The sequence below is a fragment of the Triticum aestivum genome, chromosome 1A, assembly GCF_018294505.1.
Source record: "Triticum aestivum cultivar Chinese Spring chromosome 1A, IWGSC CS RefSeq v2.1, whole genome shotgun sequence".
Taxonomy (NCBI): Eukaryota; Viridiplantae; Streptophyta; class Magnoliopsida; order Poales; family Poaceae; genus Triticum; species Triticum aestivum.
Window position 1 is genome coordinate 561,287,492 of NC_057794.1, and position 23,112 is coordinate 561,310,603.

General features: G+C 46.9%; 1 protein-coding gene across 1 annotated transcript; it reads right to left on the reverse strand.

Moving 5' to 3' along the window:
- Positions 1-21,780: 21,780 nt before the first annotated feature.
- LOC123050744 (gibberellin 2-beta-dioxygenase 3-like) lies at positions 21,781-22,576 on the reverse strand. Its single transcript, XM_044473513.1, has 2 exons — positions 22,427-22,576; positions 21,781-22,200 (listed from the first exon to the last, which is right to left on the reverse strand). Exons 1-2 carry the CDS (start codon positions 22,574-22,576, stop codon positions 21,841-21,843), a joined length of 510 nt encoding a protein of 169 aa, XP_044329448.1. The 3' UTR covers positions 21,781-21,840.
- Positions 22,577-23,112: the final 536 nt, after the last annotated feature.

Below are 23,112 nucleotides of genomic sequence, written 5' to 3' on the forward strand. Positions count from 1 at the left end.
GAGAGGCTTGACTTTTTGAACTCCACATGCATGTCCCCATGTTGACGTAATGGGACTTCATCTTCTTTTGAGCTCGTCTCCTCCCTTCCCTTGGGTTCATAGTCCTCTTCTTCTTCCGTAGTCAAAAAAACAATGCTCCACATCCCCATAGACCTTAGGATCTGCAAGGTAGTCAGCCACATAGCTTTCTCCTTCCGAATCGTGGGTGACATGTTGCTCTAATCTGTAGCAGGACAGCTCGAAACAAAGACAGGAGATATTTGCGTGATACAGGATTCAAAACCTACGGGAGATTATATAATGAATTTTTACCGAGCAAAATACGTAACGTGTAAGAAAACGGAGTCCAGAGAGCACACGAGGTGCCCACGAGGCAGGGGGTGCGCCCAGGGGGGTAGGGCGCGCCCTCCACCCTCGTGGAGCCCTCGTGTCCTTCCCGGGCTGCTTCTTATTTTTCTATTTCTCTAAATATTCCAAAACGGAGAAAATTTGCCATTAGAACTGTTTTGGAGTCGGTTTACTTACCGTACCACATACCTATTCCTTTTCGGAGTCTGAAATGTTCCGGAAAGTGTCCCTAATGTATTCCTCCAGGGTTACGGTTTCAATAACATTGGTTTCAACATTTATTGGATTACCTGAGATATAATGTTTGATTCTTTGACCGTTCACCACCTTCGGATTTGTGCCTTCGGAGTTATTGATTTTTATGGCACCGGAACGATAGACCTCCTCGATAACGTAAGGACCTTCCCATTTAGAGAGAAGTTTTCCTGCAAAAAATCTTAAACGAGAGTTGTATAGCAATACATAATCACCTACATTAAACTCACGCTTTTGTATCATTTTGTCGTGCCATCTTTTAACTTTTTCTTTAAACAATTTGACATTCTCAGAGGCTTGGGTTCTCCATTCATCAAGTGAGCTAATGTCAAATAACCTTTTCTCACCGGCATGTTTGAAATCATAATTGAGCTCTTTAATAGCCCAATAAGCCTTATGTTCTAGTTCGAGAGGTAAGTGACATGCTTTTCATAAACCATTTATACGGAGACATACCCATAGGATTTTTATATGCAGTTCTATAGGCCCATAATGCATCATCAAGTTTCTTGGACCAATTCTTTCTAGATCTATTAACAGTTTTTTGCAAAATTAATTTGAGTTCTCCATTGCTCAATTCTACTTGACCACTAGACTGTGGGTGATAAGGAGATGCAATTCTATGATTAACATCATACTTAGCAAGCATTTTACGGAAAGCACCATGAATAAAATGTGAACCACCATCAGTCATTAAATATTTAGGGACTCCAAACCTTGGAAAAATAACTTCTTTAAGCATCTTAAAAGAGGTGTTATGATCAGCACTACTAGTTGGAATAGCCTCTACCCACTTAGTAACGTAATCAACAGCAACTAAAATATGTGTATATCCATTAAAGGCAGGAAAAGGTCCCATATAATCAAAGCCCCAAACATCAAATGGTTCAATAAAAAGTGAATAATTCATAGGCATTTCTTTACGTCTACTAATATTACCAATTCTTTGACATTCATCACAAGATAAGACGAACTTACGGGCATCCTTGAAGAGAGTAGGCCAATAAAACCGGATTGCAATACCTTATGTGTAGTTCTATCTCCAGTGTGGTATCCTCCATAAGCTTCGGAGTGACACTTTGCGTAGGATCTGTTCCTGTTCATGCTTAGGTACACAACGTCTAATAACACCATCTACTCCTTCTTTATAGAGATGTGGGTCATCCCAGAAGTAATGTTGTAAATCAAAGAAAAATGTTTTCTTTTGCTGGTATGTGAAACTAGGTGGTATAAACTTAGCAGCAATGTAATTAGCATAATCAGCATACCGTGGAGCAGTGTGAGAAGCATTTATGACATTTAATTGTTCATCGGGAAAGCTATCATCAATAGGTAGTGGGTCATCAAGAACATTTTCCAACCTAGACAAGTTATCTGCAACGGGGTTCTCAGCTCCCTTTCTATCAATAATATGCAAATCAAATTCTTGTAGCAAGAGAACCCATCTAATAAGTCTAGGTTTAGCATCTTTCTTTTCCATAAGATATTTAATAGCAGCATGATCCGTGTGAATAGTTACTTTAGAATCAACAATATAAGGTCTGAACTTATCACAAGCAAATACAACTGCTAAGAATTCTTTTTTAGTAGTAGCATAAATTCTCTAGGCATTGTCCAGAGTTTTACTAGCATATTGAATAACATTTAATTTATTATCAACTCTTTGCCCTAGAACAACACCCACAACATAATCACTAGCACCACACATAATTTCAAAAGGTAAATTTCAATCAGGTGGCTAAACAATAGGTGTAGAGATCAATGCTTTCTTAAGTATTTCAAATGCTTCTATACAATCATTATCAAAGACGAACGGTATATCTTTTTGTAATAAATTAGTCAGAGGCCGAGAAATTTTTGAGAAGTCCTTAATGAACCTCCTATAAAAACCGGCATGACCAAGGAAACTTCTTATACCTTTGATGTCCTTGGGACACGGCATCTTTCCAATAGCATCAACTTTAGCTTTATCAACTTCAATGCCTCTCTCAGAAATTTTGTGCCCCAAGACAATACCTTCATTAACCATAAATTGGCATTTCTCCCAATTCAAGACAAGGTTAGTTTCTTCACATCTCTACAAAACTCGATCAAGGTTGCTTAAGCAATCATCAAAAGAGGATCCATAAACGGAGAAATCATCCATGAATACCTCACATATCTTTTTCACAAAAATCAGAAAATATAGCCATCATGCATCTTTGAAAGGTAGCAGGTGCATTACATAAACCAAAAGGCATACGTCTATAAGCAAAAGTAATAAAATGGCAAGTAAAAGTAGTCTTTGATTGATCCTTGGCTGACACAGGTATTTGAGAGAAACCAGAATAACCATCTAGAAAGCAAAAATGTGTATGTTTGGATAATCTTTCTAGCATTTGATCGATAAAAGGTAGGGGGTAATGATCCTTTTTAGTTGCCTTATTTAATTTGTGGAAATCAATTACCATCCTATAACCTGTAATAATTCTTTGAGGAATCAATTCATCTTTATCATTAGGAACGATAGTAATACATCCCTTCTTAGGGACACAATGGACGGGACTTACCCACTGACTATCAGCAACGGGATAGATTATACCTGCCTCAAGGAGCTTTAGTATTTCCTTTCTTACCACTTCTTTCATTTTACGATTCAGCCGTCGTTGATGATCACGAACCGGTTTAGCATCTTCTTCCAAATTTATTTTATGTTGACATAGAGTGGGACTAATGCCCTTAAGATCATCAAGAGTATACCCAATAGCAGCACGGTGCTTCTTCAGAGTTTTCAATAATTTCTCTTCCTCATGCTCTGAAAGGTTAGCACTAATAATAACAGGATATATCTTTTTCTCATCAAGATAAGCATACTTAAGAGTATCAGGCAACGGTTTAAGCTCAAACACGGGATCACCCTTGGGTGGAGGAGGATCCCCTAGGATTTCAACAGGCAAATTGTGTTTCAGAATAGGTTCCTGTTTAAAGAATACTTCATCTATTTCCCTTCTTTCATTCATAAACATATCATTTTCATGGTCTAGCAAATATTGTTCTAAAGGATCACTAGGAGGTACGGCAATAGAAGCAAGACTAATAATTTCATCTTTACTAGGCAATTCCTCTTCACGGTGTTGTCTACGAAATTTAGAAAAGTTGAACTCATGAGACATATCACCTAAACCAATAGTAACAACATCCTTTTTGCAGTCTATCCTAGTATTAACAGTGTTTAAGAAGGGTCTACCAAATATAATGGGACAAAAGCTATCTTGTGGGGAACCAGGAACAAGAAAATCAGCAGGATATTTAGTTTTCCCACACAAAACTTCAACATCTCTAATAGTCCCAATTGGTGAAATAGTATCTCTATTGGCAAGTTTAATTGTGACATCAATATCTTCTAACTCAGCAGGTGCAATATCATCCATAATTTCTCTGTATAAGTCAATAGTATTGCACTAGCACTAGCACCCATATCACACAAGCCATACAACAATGATCTCCTATTTTAACAGAAATAACAGGCACGCCTACCACAAGTCTATGTTTATCTTTAGCACAAGGTTTAGCAATTCTAGCAGTTTCATCACAGAAATAAATAACATGCCCATCAATATTATGAGCCAAGAGATCCTTAACAATAGCAATATTAGGTTCAACTTTAACTTGCTCAGAAGGTGTATAGGTTCTAATATTGCTTACGAACCACAGTTGAAGCTTAGCATGATCTTTTATCCTAACAGGAAAAGGTGGTTTCTCAATATAAGAAGTAGGAACAATAGGATCATTATAAGTGAGAGTCTTTTCTTCAACTTTAATAGGTGCAACTACTTTTACTTCAATGGGGGGATTATATTTAAACCACTTCTCCTTAGGAAGATCAACATGAGTAGCAAAAGATTTACAGAAAGAAGCTACTATCTCATAGTCAAGTCCATATTTAGTGCTAAATTTACGGAAAACATCGGTATCATAAAAGATTTAACACAATCAAACTTAGGTGTCATACCTGACTCCTTACCTTCGTCGAGATACCAATCTTCAGAGTTGTGTTTAATTCTTTCCAACAAATCCCATTTGAATTCAATAGTATCAAGCATGGTGCGATTGTTATCAGAAAGCCGAGCATAAATTTTTTGGATAATCATTTCTCTTGAGAGCTCATGGTTGGGGCATGAATATAACATTGATTTAAGACTCCCCCAAGCTTGAGCGATGCTTTCTCCTTCGCAAGGCCAAAAATTATATATATATATATATATATATATATAATTACGATCACGATGAGCAAGATGCATAGGATAAAACTTCTGATGAAATTCCAATTTCAATCATTTGTAGTTCCATGATCCCATATCATCACGTAGCCTATACCATGTCAATGCATCTCCCTCCAAAGATAAAGGGAAGACCTTCTTCTTGATAACATCATCGGGCATACCTGCAAGCTTAAATAATCCACAAACTTTATCCACATATATTAGGTGCTCATCAGGATGTAATGTTCCATCTCCTGCAAAAGGATTAGCTAGAAGTTTTTCTATCATACCCGAAGGAATTTCAAAGTAGACATTTTCATTTTCAGTAGGTTTAGTAGGTTCAGTAGGTTGAGGAGCAACTCTTTGCTCTACTGGTCGGGGTGAAGATACCCCGAACAAGCCCCTCAAAGGATTACTTTCCATAGTAACAAGTGACAGTAAATTTCAGCACACTATATAAATTTTTTCCTTACCAAAGGCGCTTCACTCCCCGGCAACGGCACTAGAAAAGAGTCTTGATGACCCACAAGTATAGGGGATCTATCGTAGTCCTTTCGATAAGTAAGAGTGTCGAACCCAACGAGGAGTAGAAGGAAATGATAAGCGGTTTTCAGCAAGGTATTCTCTGCAAGCACTGAAATTATAGGTAATAGATAGTTTTGTGATAAGATAATTTGTAACGAGCAACAAGTAACAAAAGTAAATAAAGTGCAGCAAGGTGGCCCAATCCTTTTTGTAGCAAAGGACAAGCCTGGAAAAATTCTTGTATAGATAAAAGCACTCCCGATGACACATGGGAATTATCGTCAAGCTAGTTTTCACCACGTTCATATGATTCGCGTTCGGTACTTTGATAATTTGGTATGTGGGTGGATTGGTTCTTAGGTATTGTCCTTACTTGGACAAGCATCCCACTTATGATTAACCTCTATTGCAAGCATCCACAACTACAACAAAATTATTAAGGTAAACCTAACCATAACATGAAACATATGGATCCAAATGAGCCCCTTATGAAGCAACGCATAACCTTGGGTTTAAGCTTCTGTCACTCTAGCAACCCATCATCTACTTATTACTTCCCAATGCCTTCCTCTAGGCCCAAATAATGGTGAAGTGTCATGTAGTCGACGTTCACATAACACCACTAGAGGAGATACAACATACATCTCATCAAAATATCGAACGAATACCAAATTCACATGACTACTAATAGCAAGACTTATCCCATGTCCTCGGGAACAAACGTAACTACTCACAAAGCATATTCATGTTCATAATCAGAGGGGTATTAATGTGCATATAGGATCTGAACATATGATCTTCCACCAAGTAAACCAACTAGCATGAACTACAAGGAGTAATCAACACTACTAGCAACCCACGGGTACCAATCCTAGACTTAGAGACAAGAATTGGATACAAGATATGAACAAGGGTTTGAGAGGAGATGGTGCTGGTGAAGATGTTGATGGAGATTGACCCCCTCCTGATGAGAGGATCATTGGTGATGATTTCCCCCTCCCGGAGGGAAGTTTCCCTGGCAGAACAGCTCCGCCGGAGCCCTAGATTGGTTCCGCCAAGGTTCCGCCTCGTGGCGGCGGAGTCTCGTCCTGAAAGCTTGCTTATGATTTTTTCCTCAACGAAAGACTCCATATAGCAGAAGATGGGCAGCAGAGTGCCACCAGGGGGCCCACGAGGTAGGGGGCGCGCCCAGGGGGTAGGGCGCACCCCCCACCCTCATGACTGGTGAGTGGCCCCCCTCTGGTACTTCTTGCGCTCAGTATTTTTTATATATTCTGAAAATAACTTCCCTGAAGTTTCAGGACTTTTGGAGCTATGCAGAATAGGTCTCTAATATTTGCTCCTTTTCCAGCCTAGAATCCCAGTTGCTGCCATTCTCCCTCTTTATGTAAACCTTGTAAAATAAGAGAGAATAGGCATAAGTATTGTGACATAATGTGTAACAACAGCCCATAATGCAATAAATATTAATATAAAAGCATGATGCAAAATGGACGTATCAATCCTCACCGACAGTCTATTTATCAGTGGAATCCGGAGGAGATTGCCAACCAGTGGCACCAGGGGGATCCTTCTCAGTACAACCCCAACTATAACTTTGGATATCCGCCAGGACAACCGTGGGCATAGACCAACTTAGGACAGAAGCCTAAGCTTGGGGGAGTTCGTATTTCTCACCGACATTACATTCTAGTTTACACACCCATGCTAGTTGTCGGTGCTCATACTTTTTCATTGTATCATCCATGCTAGTTTATTTTCATTTTCTTGTTTTCTTCTTGTGTGTTTGAAAAACCTTAAGAAAAACCAAAAAAATAGTTGTAGATTTTAGTTAGTTTACTTTCCATGCCTGTAGTAGTAATTAAAAAGAAAACCCAAAAAGATTTCTCGTTCCTCTTTTGCTTGTTGGGAGCTTTCCCGTGTAAATAGTTTTGTTTCTTTTCTATCCTTTGGGGGTCGAGAGGAGAAGACCATGATTAAAATGTTGAGTGGCTCTCATATGCATTATTGTTGATCTAATAAAGATCCCATATTACCTTGTCTTCTCTCTTGAATTGAATGCTTGCAGATTCCAGCTTAGTCCAATGCACGTGCACTATTATTACTATCCACACTATTCGGTCATGCAAGTGAAAGGAAATAATGATGATTATATGATGAACTTATTGAGATGATCAAACCTGGCGGGTTATTCTCAAGAGGAGTGGACTCCGCTCCTCACTCACGAGAAAATGGCTGGTCACCGGGATGCCTAGTCCCATGCTTTATGCAAATCAAATCAAAATAACTGCAAACAAAACTCCCCCGGGACTCTTGTTAGTTGGAGGCACTCGTTGTTTCGAGCAATCCATGGATTGATGCTTGTTGGTGGAGGGGAAATATAAACTTTACCATTCTGTTTGGGAACCGCCTACAATGTGTGTAGCATTGAAGATATCGAGATCTCTCGGTTGTTATGTTGACAATGAAAGTATACCGCTCAAAATATTATTCATATCTATTTCAAAACCGAGCTCTCGCACCTCTACAAATCCCTGATTCCCTCTGCGAAGGGCCTATCCATTTACTTTTATGTTGAGTCGTCATCATCTTATTAAAAAGCACCTGTTGGAGAGCACCGCTGTCATTTGCATCCATTACTGTTAGTTTACATTGAGTATGACTTGACTAGATCTCTTTTTACCATGAATTACAATGTCTAGTCAGTCCTTGATCTTTAAAGGTGCTCTGCATTTATGTTTTGCGGTCTCGGAAAGGGCTAGCGAGATACCATCTTGTCATGTCATATTATGATTGTTTTGAGAAAGTATTGTCATCCGAGATTTATTATTATTGCTCGCTAGTTGATTATGTCATTGATATGAGTAAACATGAGACCTAAGTGTTATTGTGAATATGGTTAGTTCATAATATTTGCTGAAAACCTAAATTGCTGGCTTTACATATTTACAACAACAAGAGCAAACAGAGTTTGTAAAAGTATTTCTTTATCACTCTTAGTTTATCAACTGAATTGCTTGAGGACAAGCAAAGTGTCGTGGAACTGTCACGGCAGATGTCCTAGTGTGAGGACTTAGTCATGAGGCCAGCGCATCTATGTGGTAGCTTGAGAGGGGTTGATCAGAATCAAGAGACGCAACACAAGGCAAGGATTTAGACAGCTTCGGGCCCCGGGAAACATCATACGGTAACAACCCTACGTGTTGTTTGTGGCTAGATCTCATTATGCTCATGAGAGAGTCGCCGCATAAGCCGGCTCCCCCTTTGTGTCTAGCCCTAGAGATTGTTTCTTCTTGCTTGTCCCTCTTTGGGGAGCCCTGCCCCTCCTTATATAAGATAGAGGGGCGGGTTACATGTGGAGTCCTATTAGGATTAGGACTAGTCTACCTTCTAATACAAACTGGATACAAGTCCGGGTCTTAACTCCTTGTAAGGTAAATATTCCTCACGCCTTTCCTCTTAAACCGGCCCACCATTAACATAAACCGGCCTTCTGGGCCTTGGGCCTTATCATCTGTCTGTCTTGCCCGCCGGGTTACCAGTGAGCAGCCAATCTCCGAGCGGCTTACAAATGAAACGCCAAGTATCAGCTGGATCTCTGGTGAGTCATCAAGTCCGGCCGGGTTATACTTCCGGCCAGGTTACGCCGTGGGGTATATCCCCGACATTAGCCCCCAGTTTAATTTGGATTTATCCATGTTAAACTGATCGTGCAAAATAATTCAAGAACAAATTTGATAGGTTGTGCTCCGGGTTAGATTTTCTTGTACGCTGGCACTTGACCATCCTTAAGTCCTTGTCATTTCCTCCTTCTAAAAAGTCTGGGTTAATAAACCAGCTTTATACTCAAATTGCTGACGTTGGTTTCTCATAGAAAAATACTGTGAAGAATAATCCACTTGAGTCGGCTTCCAAAACACCGGCTTAAGACATATTGGCCTTGAAATACTCATCTGATATTCAACCGGTTTGAAGATGTAAAACTTGTCGGTTTAATGTTACCAAAATTGCTGGTTTGTAAATACTGATGGCACCGAGTCATAATTGTTGCCGTCGACGGGTCATAATTATTGATGACGCCGGGTTATGATTGTTGCAGACACCGGGTCATAATGATTGGTGACGCCGGGTCAATCTTGTTTTATCAAAACTGAGAATTTAAAAATATTTCTCCTTATATGCATATTACCTGTAGCCCCCAAGTCTTGAGCAGAACAAAGTGATCCTTTAAGACTTGCTTCAATATAAATACTGTCACTTTTGAAGAAATCCATGTTGTTCATCCCAGTCACTAGTAAAAACTGAGTACTCCATATTATGTAGCCCCCAAGTGCCGGGTTGTCATGCTTGCAGCAACTTGGGACTTGTAATTGCCTGATGCTCAAAAACTTTCAACCAGTGTAGCCCCAAGGGCCGGTTCATTATGCAATAATGAGCAGGGACTTTATAAATATGATCATGCTTCATTGAAAATAACATCATATGATGTAACTCCACCATGGGGCTTGAACCCACGTCCACAAGGTTTAAGAGCTTTGTGCTTTACCAACTGAGCAGTGGACCCTTGAATATAATAGATTAAGACTTGTGTACCTTGAATTATTGATAGGAGCAAATGGTAGGCCCCAAGGGTCGACTCATTACAATGTGATGAGTCAGGTCTTCAATAAGGTGAGCAAACAACGATTTTGCATTAGCCCCCAAGTGGCATGGTGCATGCTTGCAGCAACATGAGACTTGTGTATTTGATGTAATCTCAACTTGAATAATGTAGCCCCAAGTGCCGGGTCGTAAGCCTGCAGCGACTCGGGACTATTCCTTCCATTGTAGAATAAATTATATCCATTGCGCTGAAGCGACTTTGAAAACCTCAATCATAATATTGGTTATTGATAACCATAATAAAAATCCAGCTGTGTTTGCTATTAAAGATTTGAATAATATAACCTGGTTTGAAAACCGATTCCTGCCATATAAACCAGTATATCCGTGCCCATATGATACATGCTATAATGATGTGATGATGATGCAATGTATGATGCAATATATGATGATGTATGTGTGTGATCAAGAGGGTTTAATCTATGGTTCGATATGACCAGAGCCCTCAAGTAGTCATAATTGTGGCATTGCACCGATCAAGAGGTGTAGCTATGGTTCGAATACGACCAAGCCCCCAAGTGATTTCCCTGGTGCCCTTATGCCTATCAAGAGGTGTAACTATGGTTCCAACCCATAGCCCCCAAGTGATTTCGCTGGTGGCCTTAAGCCTATCAATAGGTGTAGCTATGGTTCGGATACGACCAGAGCCCCCAAGTGATTATCCTGGTGGCCTTACGCCGATCAAGAGGGTATAAGCTATGGTTCGGATACGACTAGAGCCCCCAAGTGATTTCCCTGGTGGCCTTAAGCCTATCAAGAGGTGTAACTATGGTTCGGACATAGCCCCCAAGTGATATTGTGAGCTGTGCTCAAGGGATATCCATGTTTGAGCTGTGTTGTGCAGCAGGCTCTCTTTGGCCCCTTACGTAATGTTGGCTTGATAGCCGGATTACCGAAGTAACCAGAGATGTGCTCTTATGATAATATTGGCTTGATAGTCGGATTAAGAGGTGTAGCTATGGTTCGAATACGACCAAGCCCCCAAAATGATACTGTGAGCTGTGCTCAAGGGGCACCTATGTTTGAGCTATGCTTTTGCAACAGACTCTCTTTGGTCCACTTAATTTTTCCTGAGAACTCGAACTTGCGAGATATTATTCTTTTGAACTGGAAATTCTTAAACCGGATATTGAGAGCTTCAAAGCTTTGTGGGGGACAGCTTTCCCTGGAGCCAGATTTTTAAACCGAAATCCTTCTTTTTAAGACGGAAATTTTCTGACGGCCTTTAAATTTGCACCAATATGGCGGTTTAGGGTCCTGCATTAGATAAATTTGCAAGCCGAGTAATTGCTCTTTTAAAGAAAGCAATATATAATATAAAAATATACTGGATGGATTTCACCTGATATGTTAGGCTATAAAATATCCACCCCGGAGTTGATCATCACCATGGTGAAGCTGAAATCAATCATGGTCGAGTCGGCAGCGGGAACAGACAGCCGGGCCGACCACAGCGTTGTAAGCCAGTGCGGACGGGCGAGTCAATCATGTTGTGTTGATGTAGCAGCGTCGTTGATTCGCGCATGTATCCATCAAACAACATGGCATGGACGAGCGCTAATGCAAAAATAATATTGGCGCATGCCCCTTTGCAACACCTTTGCAATGAACAATGGTCCTGTGAAACACTACCACAGACCAGAGTAATTGCTCTCAAACAATTTAGTATGTGCTGATAAAATAGATTTAGATGGATATCACCTGATGCCTTTGAATAACCGATGATGTTGTTTGTTCTCTGCCGGACAGCAGATGACCTTTGCTTGGACAAAAGTTTTACTTACGGTGGAACTTGTACCTCGTCTGGCCTAATGTTTAATAAACCAAGTAGCAGAACCAGTGCCAGAGTGTAGCGGTAGTTTTGATTTCTCTACCACATGATCTTATTTAGAAACCTTCTAGGCATAACAAGTCAGAATGTCTTTGTTCTAGCAAGCTGCGTATTTGTTTTTAACACAAAATCTTCTGCTAGACCGGCTCGTAGGCGGTGGTGGCAACTCAGGGTGCACCCGCGGGCGGAGAGCAGAGGTGGAGACGCCGAGGGCGCGGGTCGCAGCCAGCGTGGACGGGGCAGCGCCAGCGCGAGGGGAGCCAGTGATGGCTCGGGCGTGGAGGACGCCGGTGTCGGTGAGGCGGGCCAGGCGGTTTGCTGAGGGAGGGCCGCGGCAGCTCGAGGACGGCGGCGGCTCAGGCAGAGGCTGTGGCAAGGGGAGCCACGGTGGAGAGGCTCGGCATGGTCTAGTGGCTCGGCACGTGTGCAGTATAGCAGGAGGGACGTGCGCGAGAGGCGCCGACGGCTCAAAGCCAGACCTGGGAGGCGCCTCGGAAACGCGCTGGCGAGCATGCGGTGGCGAGGCGGAGCCAGAGTCAGGCGACCGGCCAGCGGCGACTCGGAGCGATGAAGACGAGGCTGTGGCAACTGATGCGGGCTCGAGGGCGGCTCCGAAACGGGATCGAGGCGCAGCGATGTCCGCAACAATGGTGAAACGAGTCCACGCCCATGACCCCATCCAATCCGGGTCGTGGTTACTTTGACTTTCTCTTCATTATTCCTGGTGTGCACGTAACAGCTGAATGGAGAACAAAAAAACCGAACTAGCAGACTACTTTCATGTGGAAGCAGTACTAGCAGACAAATCAGCCTTGGATTTTACGTAGTGGGAACAACACTACTGTTTGGCAGTAGCAGTATAGCGATCAATCAAATCACTTTGGAATTGTTTCAGCGGTCTCTCACGGCTTGGTTTGACCTCGGCGGCCCCAGCAGCAACTCGGCGGCTTGGTAGCAGTAGTGGAGGAAAACAACGGACGATGTGACAGCGACATCGGCTTTAGAGTCCAAGTCGGAAACAGAGTCCTTGGGCGACTCACAGCACCAAGGCGGATTCGATGACAAAGGTGCGATTAGCCACGGAGACGGTGCTCGAGTCCGTGGTTGAGGTGACAAAAAGCGAGGAATGTGCCTACGAGGCAGCTGTCGGCGGCGACGGAACAATTTGTGGTCTTGTGCACGTTGATGACTTGCACCCATCAGATTTCCAAAAACCAATACTAAACAAAACCTTCAGGATGAGCAAACCAGGTATCTTCTCTGACAATCTTGCTGACCGACCGAATGAACACCACAAAAAAAATTCTGATCGTGATAAAAGCTCATGTAGATTGAGGGAGTCCTGAATTAGGGGGTGTCCGGATAGCCGGACTATACCTTCGGCCGGACTCCTGGACTATGAAGATACAAGATTGAAGACTTCGTCCCGTGTCCGGAAGGGACTTTACTTGGCGTGGAAGGCAAGCTTGGCGATACGGATATGTAGATCTCCTATCATTGTAACCGACTCTGTGTAACCCTAACCCTCTCCGGTGTCTATATAAACCGAAGGGTTTTAGTCCGTAGGATGAACAACAATCATATCATAGGCTAGCTTCTAGGGTTTAGCCTCCTTGATCTCGTGGTAGATTTACTCTTGTACTACCCATATCAACAATATTAATGAAGTAGGACGTAGGGTTTTACCTCCATCAAGAGGGCCCGAACCTGGGTAAAACATTGTGTCCCCTGCCTCCTATTACCATTCGCCTAGACGCACAGTTCGGGACCCCTACCCGAGATCCGCCGGTTTTGACACCGACATTGGTGCTTTCATTGAGAGTTCCTCTGTGTCGTCACTTTTAGGCCCGATGGCTCCTCCGATCATCAACGACGATGCGATCCAGGGTGAGACTTTTCTCCTCGGACAGATCTTCGTATTTGGCGGCTTTGCACTGCGGGCCAATTCGCTTGGCCATCTGGAGCAGATCGAAAGCTACGCCCCTGGCCGTCAGGTCAGATTTGGAAATTTAAACTACACAGCGGACCTCCGCGGAGACTTGATCTTTGACAGATTCGAGCCGCAGCCGAGCGCGCAGCACAGTCACGATGGGCATGATCTAGCTCTGCTGCCGAACAGTGCCCTGGAGGCCGCACCCGCATCAGCTCCGACCCTTAATTCAGAACCAACTGCGCCAATCGAGAATGGGTGGTTGAACACTGCCTCGGGGGCTGCAATCTCTATGGCGATCGAGCCGAACACCAGCCCTATTCTCTGCCAAGCCCGTGACTCCAAGGAGTCAGACTCCTCTCCAGACTCCGAGCCCTCCGCGCCCCTACCGATCGAACCCGATTGGGCGCCGATCATGGAGTTCACCGTCGCGGACATTTTTCAGCACTCGCCCTCCGGCGATATTCTGAATTCACTAAAGTCTCTCTCTTTATCAGGAGAGCCCTGGCCGGACTATGGTCAGCATGGTTGGGATGCGGATGATGAAGAAATTCAAAGCCCACCCACCACCCACTTCGTAGCCACTGTCGATGATTTAACCGACATGCTCGACTTCGACTCCGAAGACATCGACGGTATGGACGCCGATGCAGGAGACGATCAAGAACCAGCGCCTATAGGGCACTGGAAAGCCACCTTGTCGTATGATATATACATGGTAGACACCCCAAAAGAAGGCAATGGCGATGGAACAGCGGAGGATGACCCCTCCAAGAAGCAGCCTAAGCGTCGGCGTCAGCGGCGCCGCTCTAAATCCCGCCAAAGCAAAAACGATGATTCTGGCACGGGAAATAATAACACCCCGGACAGTGACAAAGACAACCACCTCCAGCAAGATTCAGCATAGGAGGACGGAGAAGCCAACCCTCATGAGAGAGCGGCAGACAGAGAGGTCGAGAACGATAATTATATGCCTCCCTCCGAAGACGAGGCAAGCCTCGACGACGACGAATTTGTCGTGCCGGAGGATCCCGTTGAACAAGAGCGTTTCAAACGCAGGCTTATGGCCACGGCGAGCAGCCTCAACAAAAAACAACAACAACTTAGAGCTGATCAAGATTTGCTAGCCGACAGATGGACTGAAGTCCTTGCAGCCGAAGAGTATGAACTCGAACGCCCCTCCAAGAGCTACCCAAAGCGCAGGTTACTACCCCGATTAGAGGAGGTAGCACCTAAACCTACATCACCAGCTCATGATGCGACCGACCGGCCACCCCGTGGCCGCGACAGAGAGGCCTCTTGGCCCTCCACTCAAGCCGCACCCCGGCGCCGCTCAAAAAATACCAAGGCACGGGAAAATGCGCTAGACCTGCGAAATATATTGGAGGACAAGGCAAGGCAAACAAGATCGATCTACGGATCACGTGGGTGCCCCCTGGCACGAGACAGTAACTGTCACTCCGGATACAGTCAATCCGGCCGGGCCGAACACCATAGACAAAGCTCGTTTGAGCTGCGTCGTGATATAGCCCAATACAGAGGCGTTGCACACCCACTATGCTTCACAAGTAATGGATCATCAAATCCCTGAGGGTTTCAAACCCGTGAACATCGAATCATATGATGGCACAACAGATCCTGCGGTATGGATCGAGGACTATCTCCTTCATATCCACATGGCCCGCGGTGATGACCTACACGCCATCAAATACTTCCCACTCAATCTTAAAGGACCAGCTCAGCATTGGCTTAACAGCTTGCCAGCAGAATCAATTGGTTGTTGGGAGGACCTGGAAGCCGCATTCCTCGACAATTTCCAGGGCACTTATGTACGACCACCAGACGCCGATGACCTTAGCCACATAATTCAGCAGCCAGAGGAATCGGCCAGACAATTGTAGACACGGTTCCTAACCAAGAAAAATCAAATCGTCGACTGTCCGGACGCAGAGGCCCTAGCAGCCTTCAAGCATAACATCCGCGACGAGTGGCTTGCACCGCACCTAGGACAGGAAAAGCCGAAATCTATGGCAGCCCTCACGACACTTATGACCCGCTTTTGCACGAGAGAAGACAGCTGGCTAGCTCGCAGCAATAACATGACCAAGAGCCCTGGTAATTCAGATACCAAGGACAGCAGTGGCAGGTCGCGTCGCAACAAGCAAAAGCGCCGCATTAATGACGACAATGCTGAGGATACGACAGTTAATGCCGGATTCAGAGGCTCTAAACCCGGTCAGAGGAAAAAGCCATTCAAAAGAAATACTCCGGGCCCGTCTAGTTTGGACCAAATACTCGACCGTTCATGCCAGATACATGGCACCCCCGAAAAACCAGCCAATCACACCAACAGGGATTGTTGGGTGTTCAAGCAGGTAGGCAAGTTAAATGCCGAAAGCAGAGACAAGGGGCTGCATAGCGATGACGAGGAGGAGCCCCGGCCGCCGAACAACAGTGGACAGAAAGGTTTTCCCCCACAAGTGCGGACGGTGAACATGATATACGCAACCCACGTCCCCAAGAGGGAGCGGAAGCGTGTGCTAAGGGACGTATACGCGATGGAGCCAGTCGCCCCAAAGTTCAACCCATGGTCTTCCTGCCTGATCACTTTTGATCGAAGGGACCACCCCACTAGCACCCGTCATGGCGGATTCGCCACATTGGTTCTAGACCCAATTATTGATGGATTTCACCTCACTAGAGTCCTTATGGACGGCGGCAGCAGCCTGAACCTGCTTTACCAGGATACAGTGCGGAAAATGGGCATCGATCCCTCGAGGATTAAACCCACTAAAACGACGTTTAAAGGCGTCATACCAGGTGTAGAGGCCAACTGTACAGGCTCAGTTACACTTGAAGTGGTCTACGGATCTCCGGATAATTTCTGAAGCGAGGAGTTAATCTTCGACATAGTTCCGTTCCGCAGTCACACACTGCTCGGGCGAACCGCATTTGCCAAGTTCAATGCGGTGCCGCACTACGCTTACCTCAAGCTCAAAATGCCAGGCCCTCGAGGAGTCATCACGGTCAATGGAAACACCGAACGCTCTCTCCGAACGGAGGAGCATACGGCGGCTATCGCAACGGAAGTACAAAGCAGCCTCTCAGGGAAATTCTCTAGTCCGGCCATTAAACGTCTGGCACCGTCAAGCGCGCCCGGAGTAACCTACAACAAGACCGTCGGGCACGTTCCGAGCAAGCGTAGCAATGCGGCCCCAACCTCAGCCCACGCGAACTTGCGAAACCAGTGTTGCGCGTACATAACTATGCTCTGGAAATACCATGGGCAAAAGGGGAGGGGCACAATCACGGCATGCCTGAAACACGGCTTAAACCGCACTAGGGGCTGCCGACATTTTCATTTTCTCTTACTTTCAGGACTCCACTCTTCGGAAGCCCTGTCCGGCAGTACAATTGCCGCAGAAACGATACAACAACCAGGGGAGCAAAAAGCTACGCCACACTACGGAACTCTAAGGTGGTCTCTATAACGAGCAGTATACCTGTTTCACATAACATTCCGCAGCTCACCCCTGGAAAGGACATATTTGATAGTCCCATCTTTTGCTTATCGCACTATTTGTATCGTCCTGCTTTGATCGCAGCCTTTTTAAATAAACAATGCATAGCTTCCATCTATTATTGCATTACTCTTTTTTACGAATATATGTTCATTAATGACATGTTGCACCCGTACACTTTGGTACGGCCAATACGCCAGGGGCTTAAGTACCCCACAATACGGTGTGAGAAGTCCGAACACTTTCACAAGTGCGGCACCCCGAACTTATAGCATTATATGTATCGGCTCCGAATCATGTCTTGGGTCAATAGTTGGGTTTGCCCGGCTCCTATGTTTTGGTACCTTATGTTCCGTTATATTGGCTAAGGTAGCACTAGGAGAACTACTGCGATTATGCCCCAGTTGAGCTGGGCTAAGCACCTCATTAGAGAAAGCTAAAACTGACCGTCATGATGAGGCGAGAGTTGGTCGCTGTTTGAGAGGTTTTCGAGTCCCTAAAGACTTATGCCGCTTAGAGCGAGGAGTCGGCTTTGTCCGGCCTAGGCGTGGATAGCGCCCCGAACTCGGTCTTCCGAATACTAGGGGCTTCGCCGAAATTTAAAATTATAGAATTCTATGGCTAAGTGAGAGTGTTCAAGCATTATAGTCCGATTGCCTTGTTCGTTGTGTTGAGCGCCTCCCTCGAAGGACCCAAGAATGGGAAAAAGAGCGCTCATGTTTATCCCAAACACCCCAGCACTCGTGCCATGGGGGCAGAAGCCGACGACTCGCCATCTCTCAAATTTGATAAACGGCCGCACAGAAGGTAATATTTTAAATTCAAAAAGCATTGCTTAGCGCACATGAACAAGTTTTCAGCGCACAGGACAAAACGAGCGAGTTTACTAAAAAATTACCTTCATGGAACATTCATCCGCCACAAGGCGGGCACCCTTCAGAATACCCTCATAATACATCTCGGGCTTGCGATGCTCCTTGCCCGGCGGTGGCCCGTCCTTCACAAGCTTCTCAGCATCCAGCTTGCCCCAGTGCACCTTCGCACGGGCAAGCGCCCTACGGGCACCCTCGATGCATACGGAGCGCTTGATGACTTCGAGCCTTGGACAGGCCTCCACCAGCCACCTCACCAGCCCGAAGTAGCTCCCAGGCATGGTCTCTCCAGGCCACAGCCGGACTATGAGGCCCTTCATGGCCTGTTCGGCCACCTTATGGAGCTCGACCAGCTGTTTCAGCTGGTCGCTTAAGGGCACCGGGTGTTCGGCCTCAGCATATTGAGACCAGAACACCTTCTCCGTCGAGCTTCCCTCCTCGGCTCGGTAGAAGGAGGCGGCATCCGACATGCTATGGGGCAAGTCTGCGAATGCTCCTGGAGAGCTCCGGATTCGGGTAAGTAACAAGTAATTCACTTTTACGTGCTTGCTTTGCATAAAGAATGCCTTACCCGCCGCTATCCTTTTTATTGCCTCAACCTCCTGGAGGGCCTTCTGGGCTTCGGCCTTGGCAGACTTGGCATCTTCAATGGCCGCCGCGAGCTCGGACTCTCGCGTCTTCGAGTCAAACTCCAAACTCTCATGTTTTTTCATGAGAGCATGGAGCTCTTGCCGCACCTCGCCAACCTGCGTCTCATGCTTCTCCCGCTCAGTGCACTCCATGGCCGCCCTCTTCTCGGCCTCGGACATCGCTTGCTTAAGGGTCGCCACCTCAGTTGTGGCCCCTACAATAGCCGCGTTAATCCTGTCACTTTTTGCAATTGCACCTTTCACATATTTCAATAAGGTATTTCTTACCTTCCTTCTCCTTGAGCTGCTGCTTGGCTAGGCCGAGCTCTTGCTCAGACCGCTCGAGGTTCTGCTTCAGCGTGCCCACCTCCGCTGTCAGTGCGGCGAATGCTAGCAGCGAAACCTGCATACGCATATTGACTTACTTTTGTTAGACTCCTGCGAATGTTATTAGATCCTCTATTCGGCGTTTCTTTCCGAACGCCGAACAGAGCATCAGGAGCTACTGTCTATGCGGTAATATTTTTACATATTCCTTACTTACCTCAAAGCTTGTTAGAAGGCTGGCACAGGCTTGAGTCAATCCGCTCTTGGCGGACTGAACCTTCTGGATCACCGCACTCACAATAGTGCGGTGCTCCTCGCCGATGGAGGCGCCGTTAAGCACCTCCAGCAAATTGTCCGGTGCCTCCGGTTGGATGGAGGTCACCGGCTCGGTAGGCTTGCTCCTCTTGGAAGGAGGCTACCTGCCGGAGTCCGGAACCGTTGAAGGTTCCGGCGCGGTGTCCGGCTCAAAGCCGGACTTAGAGCCCTTGGGGGTTCTATCCCCTTCACGCCTGGAGTCCGGGAGGTCGCCTTGCGGCGCCTCCAGTACCACCTCCTCCTGGCTTGGAACCTGTTGGGACGCCACCTCGGCATCGTCCGTAGGGTGGGGGGAGGTAGCCGCCGGAAGCGAATTCACATCCGACGAATCCAGGGAGCCGCTCGACGACACGTCGAGCCTGGCCTTGGGCGGACTGCATAGACATGTTCGATGTAAGGAAAAGTTGTGCAATGGGGGAATACTATGAATCACTCTGGTATCCGGATACTTACGATCTCGCCAGGCATGGTCGATCTCGCCAGACATGTAAGGAAAAGCCAACATGGATGAGATCATCACGAGCGGCTCGGTCGCCACCGCCTCCTCCCCCGTGTTCCACGCGCAAGACGACACAATGGACACCACCGACGACATGGATGATGAGATCGACGATGCTGAGGAGGAGCAGGAGGAGGAAGAGAAGGAGGAGATGGAGCCGCCGCCGGCGAGGAAAGGGCAAAAGAAGAAGCGGCAGGGGGGCAATGTCAGGACGGGCGAGCCACGCGTCAAGTGGACGCCTAGAGAAGACGAGTGCCTCGCCGAAGCATGGAAGACCGTCAACATTGACCCGGTCACCGGCGCAAACCAGAACACCGACACGTACTGGACGCGTATCAAGTCGGCGTTCAATGAGCGCGAGCTGGTCGACCCCTACTTTGCCACCATCCACATGCATCATGGCGCAAAGGCCATGTCGAACCATTGGCGATCATCTACACGGCCTGCAACAAATGGCATGAGATCATCGAGGAGATCGCGGCTCGCCCGGAAAGGGGCGCAACATCGAGGGTCTGGTATGTATAGCCGCTGGGTCTCGCTTCTTTTCGCCGTGTACGTCGCCGACACTTCTTCTTCGGCTGCGCAGATGGTTCGGATGTTCATCATGTACCGCCAGGACAGCAGCGGCCAAGAGTTCAAGTTCCTCCACGTGTTCAGCCGGATCAAGAAGTGCGAAAAGTGGGCGGATGTCCGGCGCACCCTCGCCAAGGCCAAGGAGACGTACAAGCCGGACGCGCCGGCCCCGGGGGCGGCGGATGGGCGCCCTGATGGCAACAAAAGAGCCAAGACGGCGAAGGACGCCGCACCGGCTGCCGAGCGGCTACAATCGTCGATCAAGCAGTGCATCGCCGACGCCAAGAACAACGCCGCCAAGATGGAGGAGAAATCTGATGCGCGGTGGTAGGCATTGATGACGAAGCAAGATGTGAAGCTCGACCTACTCCGGACCAACGTCGCCGCGAAGAAGAGGAACACCGACTTGGCGTTCTTGATGGGGGCGAACATGTCGACGATGGACGAGCAGGTCAAGGCGTGGTACCTAGCGGAGTGCAGCCTCATCTTGAACCAGATGCCTTTGACGACCGCGCCTACGCCAACGACGACCCCAACGCCGCCGCCCAGCCCGAGTGATAATGCCACGATGACGCCCAACACAGAGGCCACGCCGCCGCCGACCATCCCGAGCACAGAAGCCACGCCAATGCCGAGCACGCCTACGACGGCCAGTCCCACGCCGCCCGTCGTTTGATGCATTCCTTTGTCTACGCGTCCTTCCTTTTGAACGCCGAACTTTCGAGTATGATTGCCAAACTATGGCATGGTGATCGCCGAACTTTGTGGCAGATCGTGTTGATCGCCGAACTTGTGGCGTTTTTTTGGCAGCGGAAACAAGTTTGAAGTTATGTGTATCTTGGTGCTGAAACCTAGGGGCGCGGCTGGGAACTGGATCGCCCTCAGGACGAAAAAACTGCCGACGCATGGGCCAAACAGCAATCGCCGGGTGCGCTGGGGCCGAACGAGTGGAGATGCTTTAAGAGCTTTGCCACATCCACGGGATTTTACGTGGCGAGAGGGTTACGGGGTGATTTGGCAGGTTTTGGTTGGAGATTAGTGAAAGAAAGATTCGTAAGCTTACACAAGTCTAACATTTTTGCCCAACTAATTGAGGTGCCAAGCTATTCACGGTACACCGGGCAGTGGCGTGCGGTGAGCCGTTGCCTGCCGGCCAAAACCGAGCAACAAACAAAAATGGGGTGTCTGCATATCTACGTGGAAGTGGTGATACTACTGCTGCTGCTGCTAGCAGTGGAAGATTGGACAGGCAGTTGCCAACCAAGCGACACCTACAGTACTAAAGTCTGGATCGATAGATTAATTAAACTAGCTAGTGCACTCGTGCCACGTGAGGCGCCGGCGCCGGCGCCTGGACGGCGGCGTTGCTGCTGCAGCGGTGGTTGGCCTTGGTAGTGGATTCTTCGGAGGCGGCTGCGGCAGGTAGCTCGAAGGGGCCGAGGCGGTGGTCACCAAGGCGGGACTTGTAGGCGGCCTTCTTGTACTCGGCCCAGGTGAACTCCCTGTACATGTACAGGCTCTGCTCCCCTTCCCGCATCAGCTCCGGCAGCGGCGCGATCCGCTGTGTCGGCGCCGGTCCGCCGAAGTAGATCACCGACAGCCGCGACTGCTCCCCCTCCGCCGGCGCCACCACCCGGTGCTTCACGCTCCGGAACCGCCCGTTCGTCAGCACCTGAAATGCATCCAAAAAAACGTCTCTTACATCAGAACGCATGCACGTAACTGGTGCAGGTGCATGAGCATCAGATGGTGCATTTAATCAGTGATGCAGGTGGTAGGCTAAATAATGCGCCATGCCAAACCACTAAACCAGATCAAAACATGCATGCACGCATCTGCATGCGTGCGTCCATGGATGATGGATCCCAGGTAGTGAGTGGTAATGGTGTGGTACCAACCTGGAGGGAGTCCCCGACGTTGACGAAGAGGGAATCGGTGTCGGGCAGTGGCGGAGCTAGCGCCCGGCCACCCCGGGCAAGTGCCCGGGCTCCCTGGCCAGAGGACTGCGTTCGCAGGTGATAAACAATGGGGAAAATCCCATTATGCATCCTGGTTTACCCGGGAAGCAGTGTACGTGAGCTTCTACCAAGTGTTGAACTAATATTTAAGTAGGAGTAATTGGCTCCTACCAAGCGCACTCCCTGACCAAGCGTAAGGATCAGCAATGGTAGGCTGGTATTCTCTTCTCCAAGACAATTAGTACTTACTTACCAGTAAAAAAATAAAACAATTAGTACTTGAAAGGAAACAACCACTCACAACCTTATTCGGCATGACTTTTACATCCTCAACTACCCGTCGTCTCGTGCCCTTTCTCCTGATTAGGTAAGATTTTGGGCCGTATGCATCGCTCTGATGCAGAGGCCGGGGCATCCCCTTTCCAAAAACTAATTTGAAGATTGATATATTTATGAATTGGAACTTGAATTAATTTATGAGGTCGGGCGGTGGTGTATATTTTACATGTTTTCCTCTTTTCTTACAAGCTCCCTATTTTGAGTATATTCACAAATCACAATACTTAATTTTTGTGAATTAGAAATTCATTGTTTTCTCTTGTAGTGTCTTCTAGTATGTTTGGATG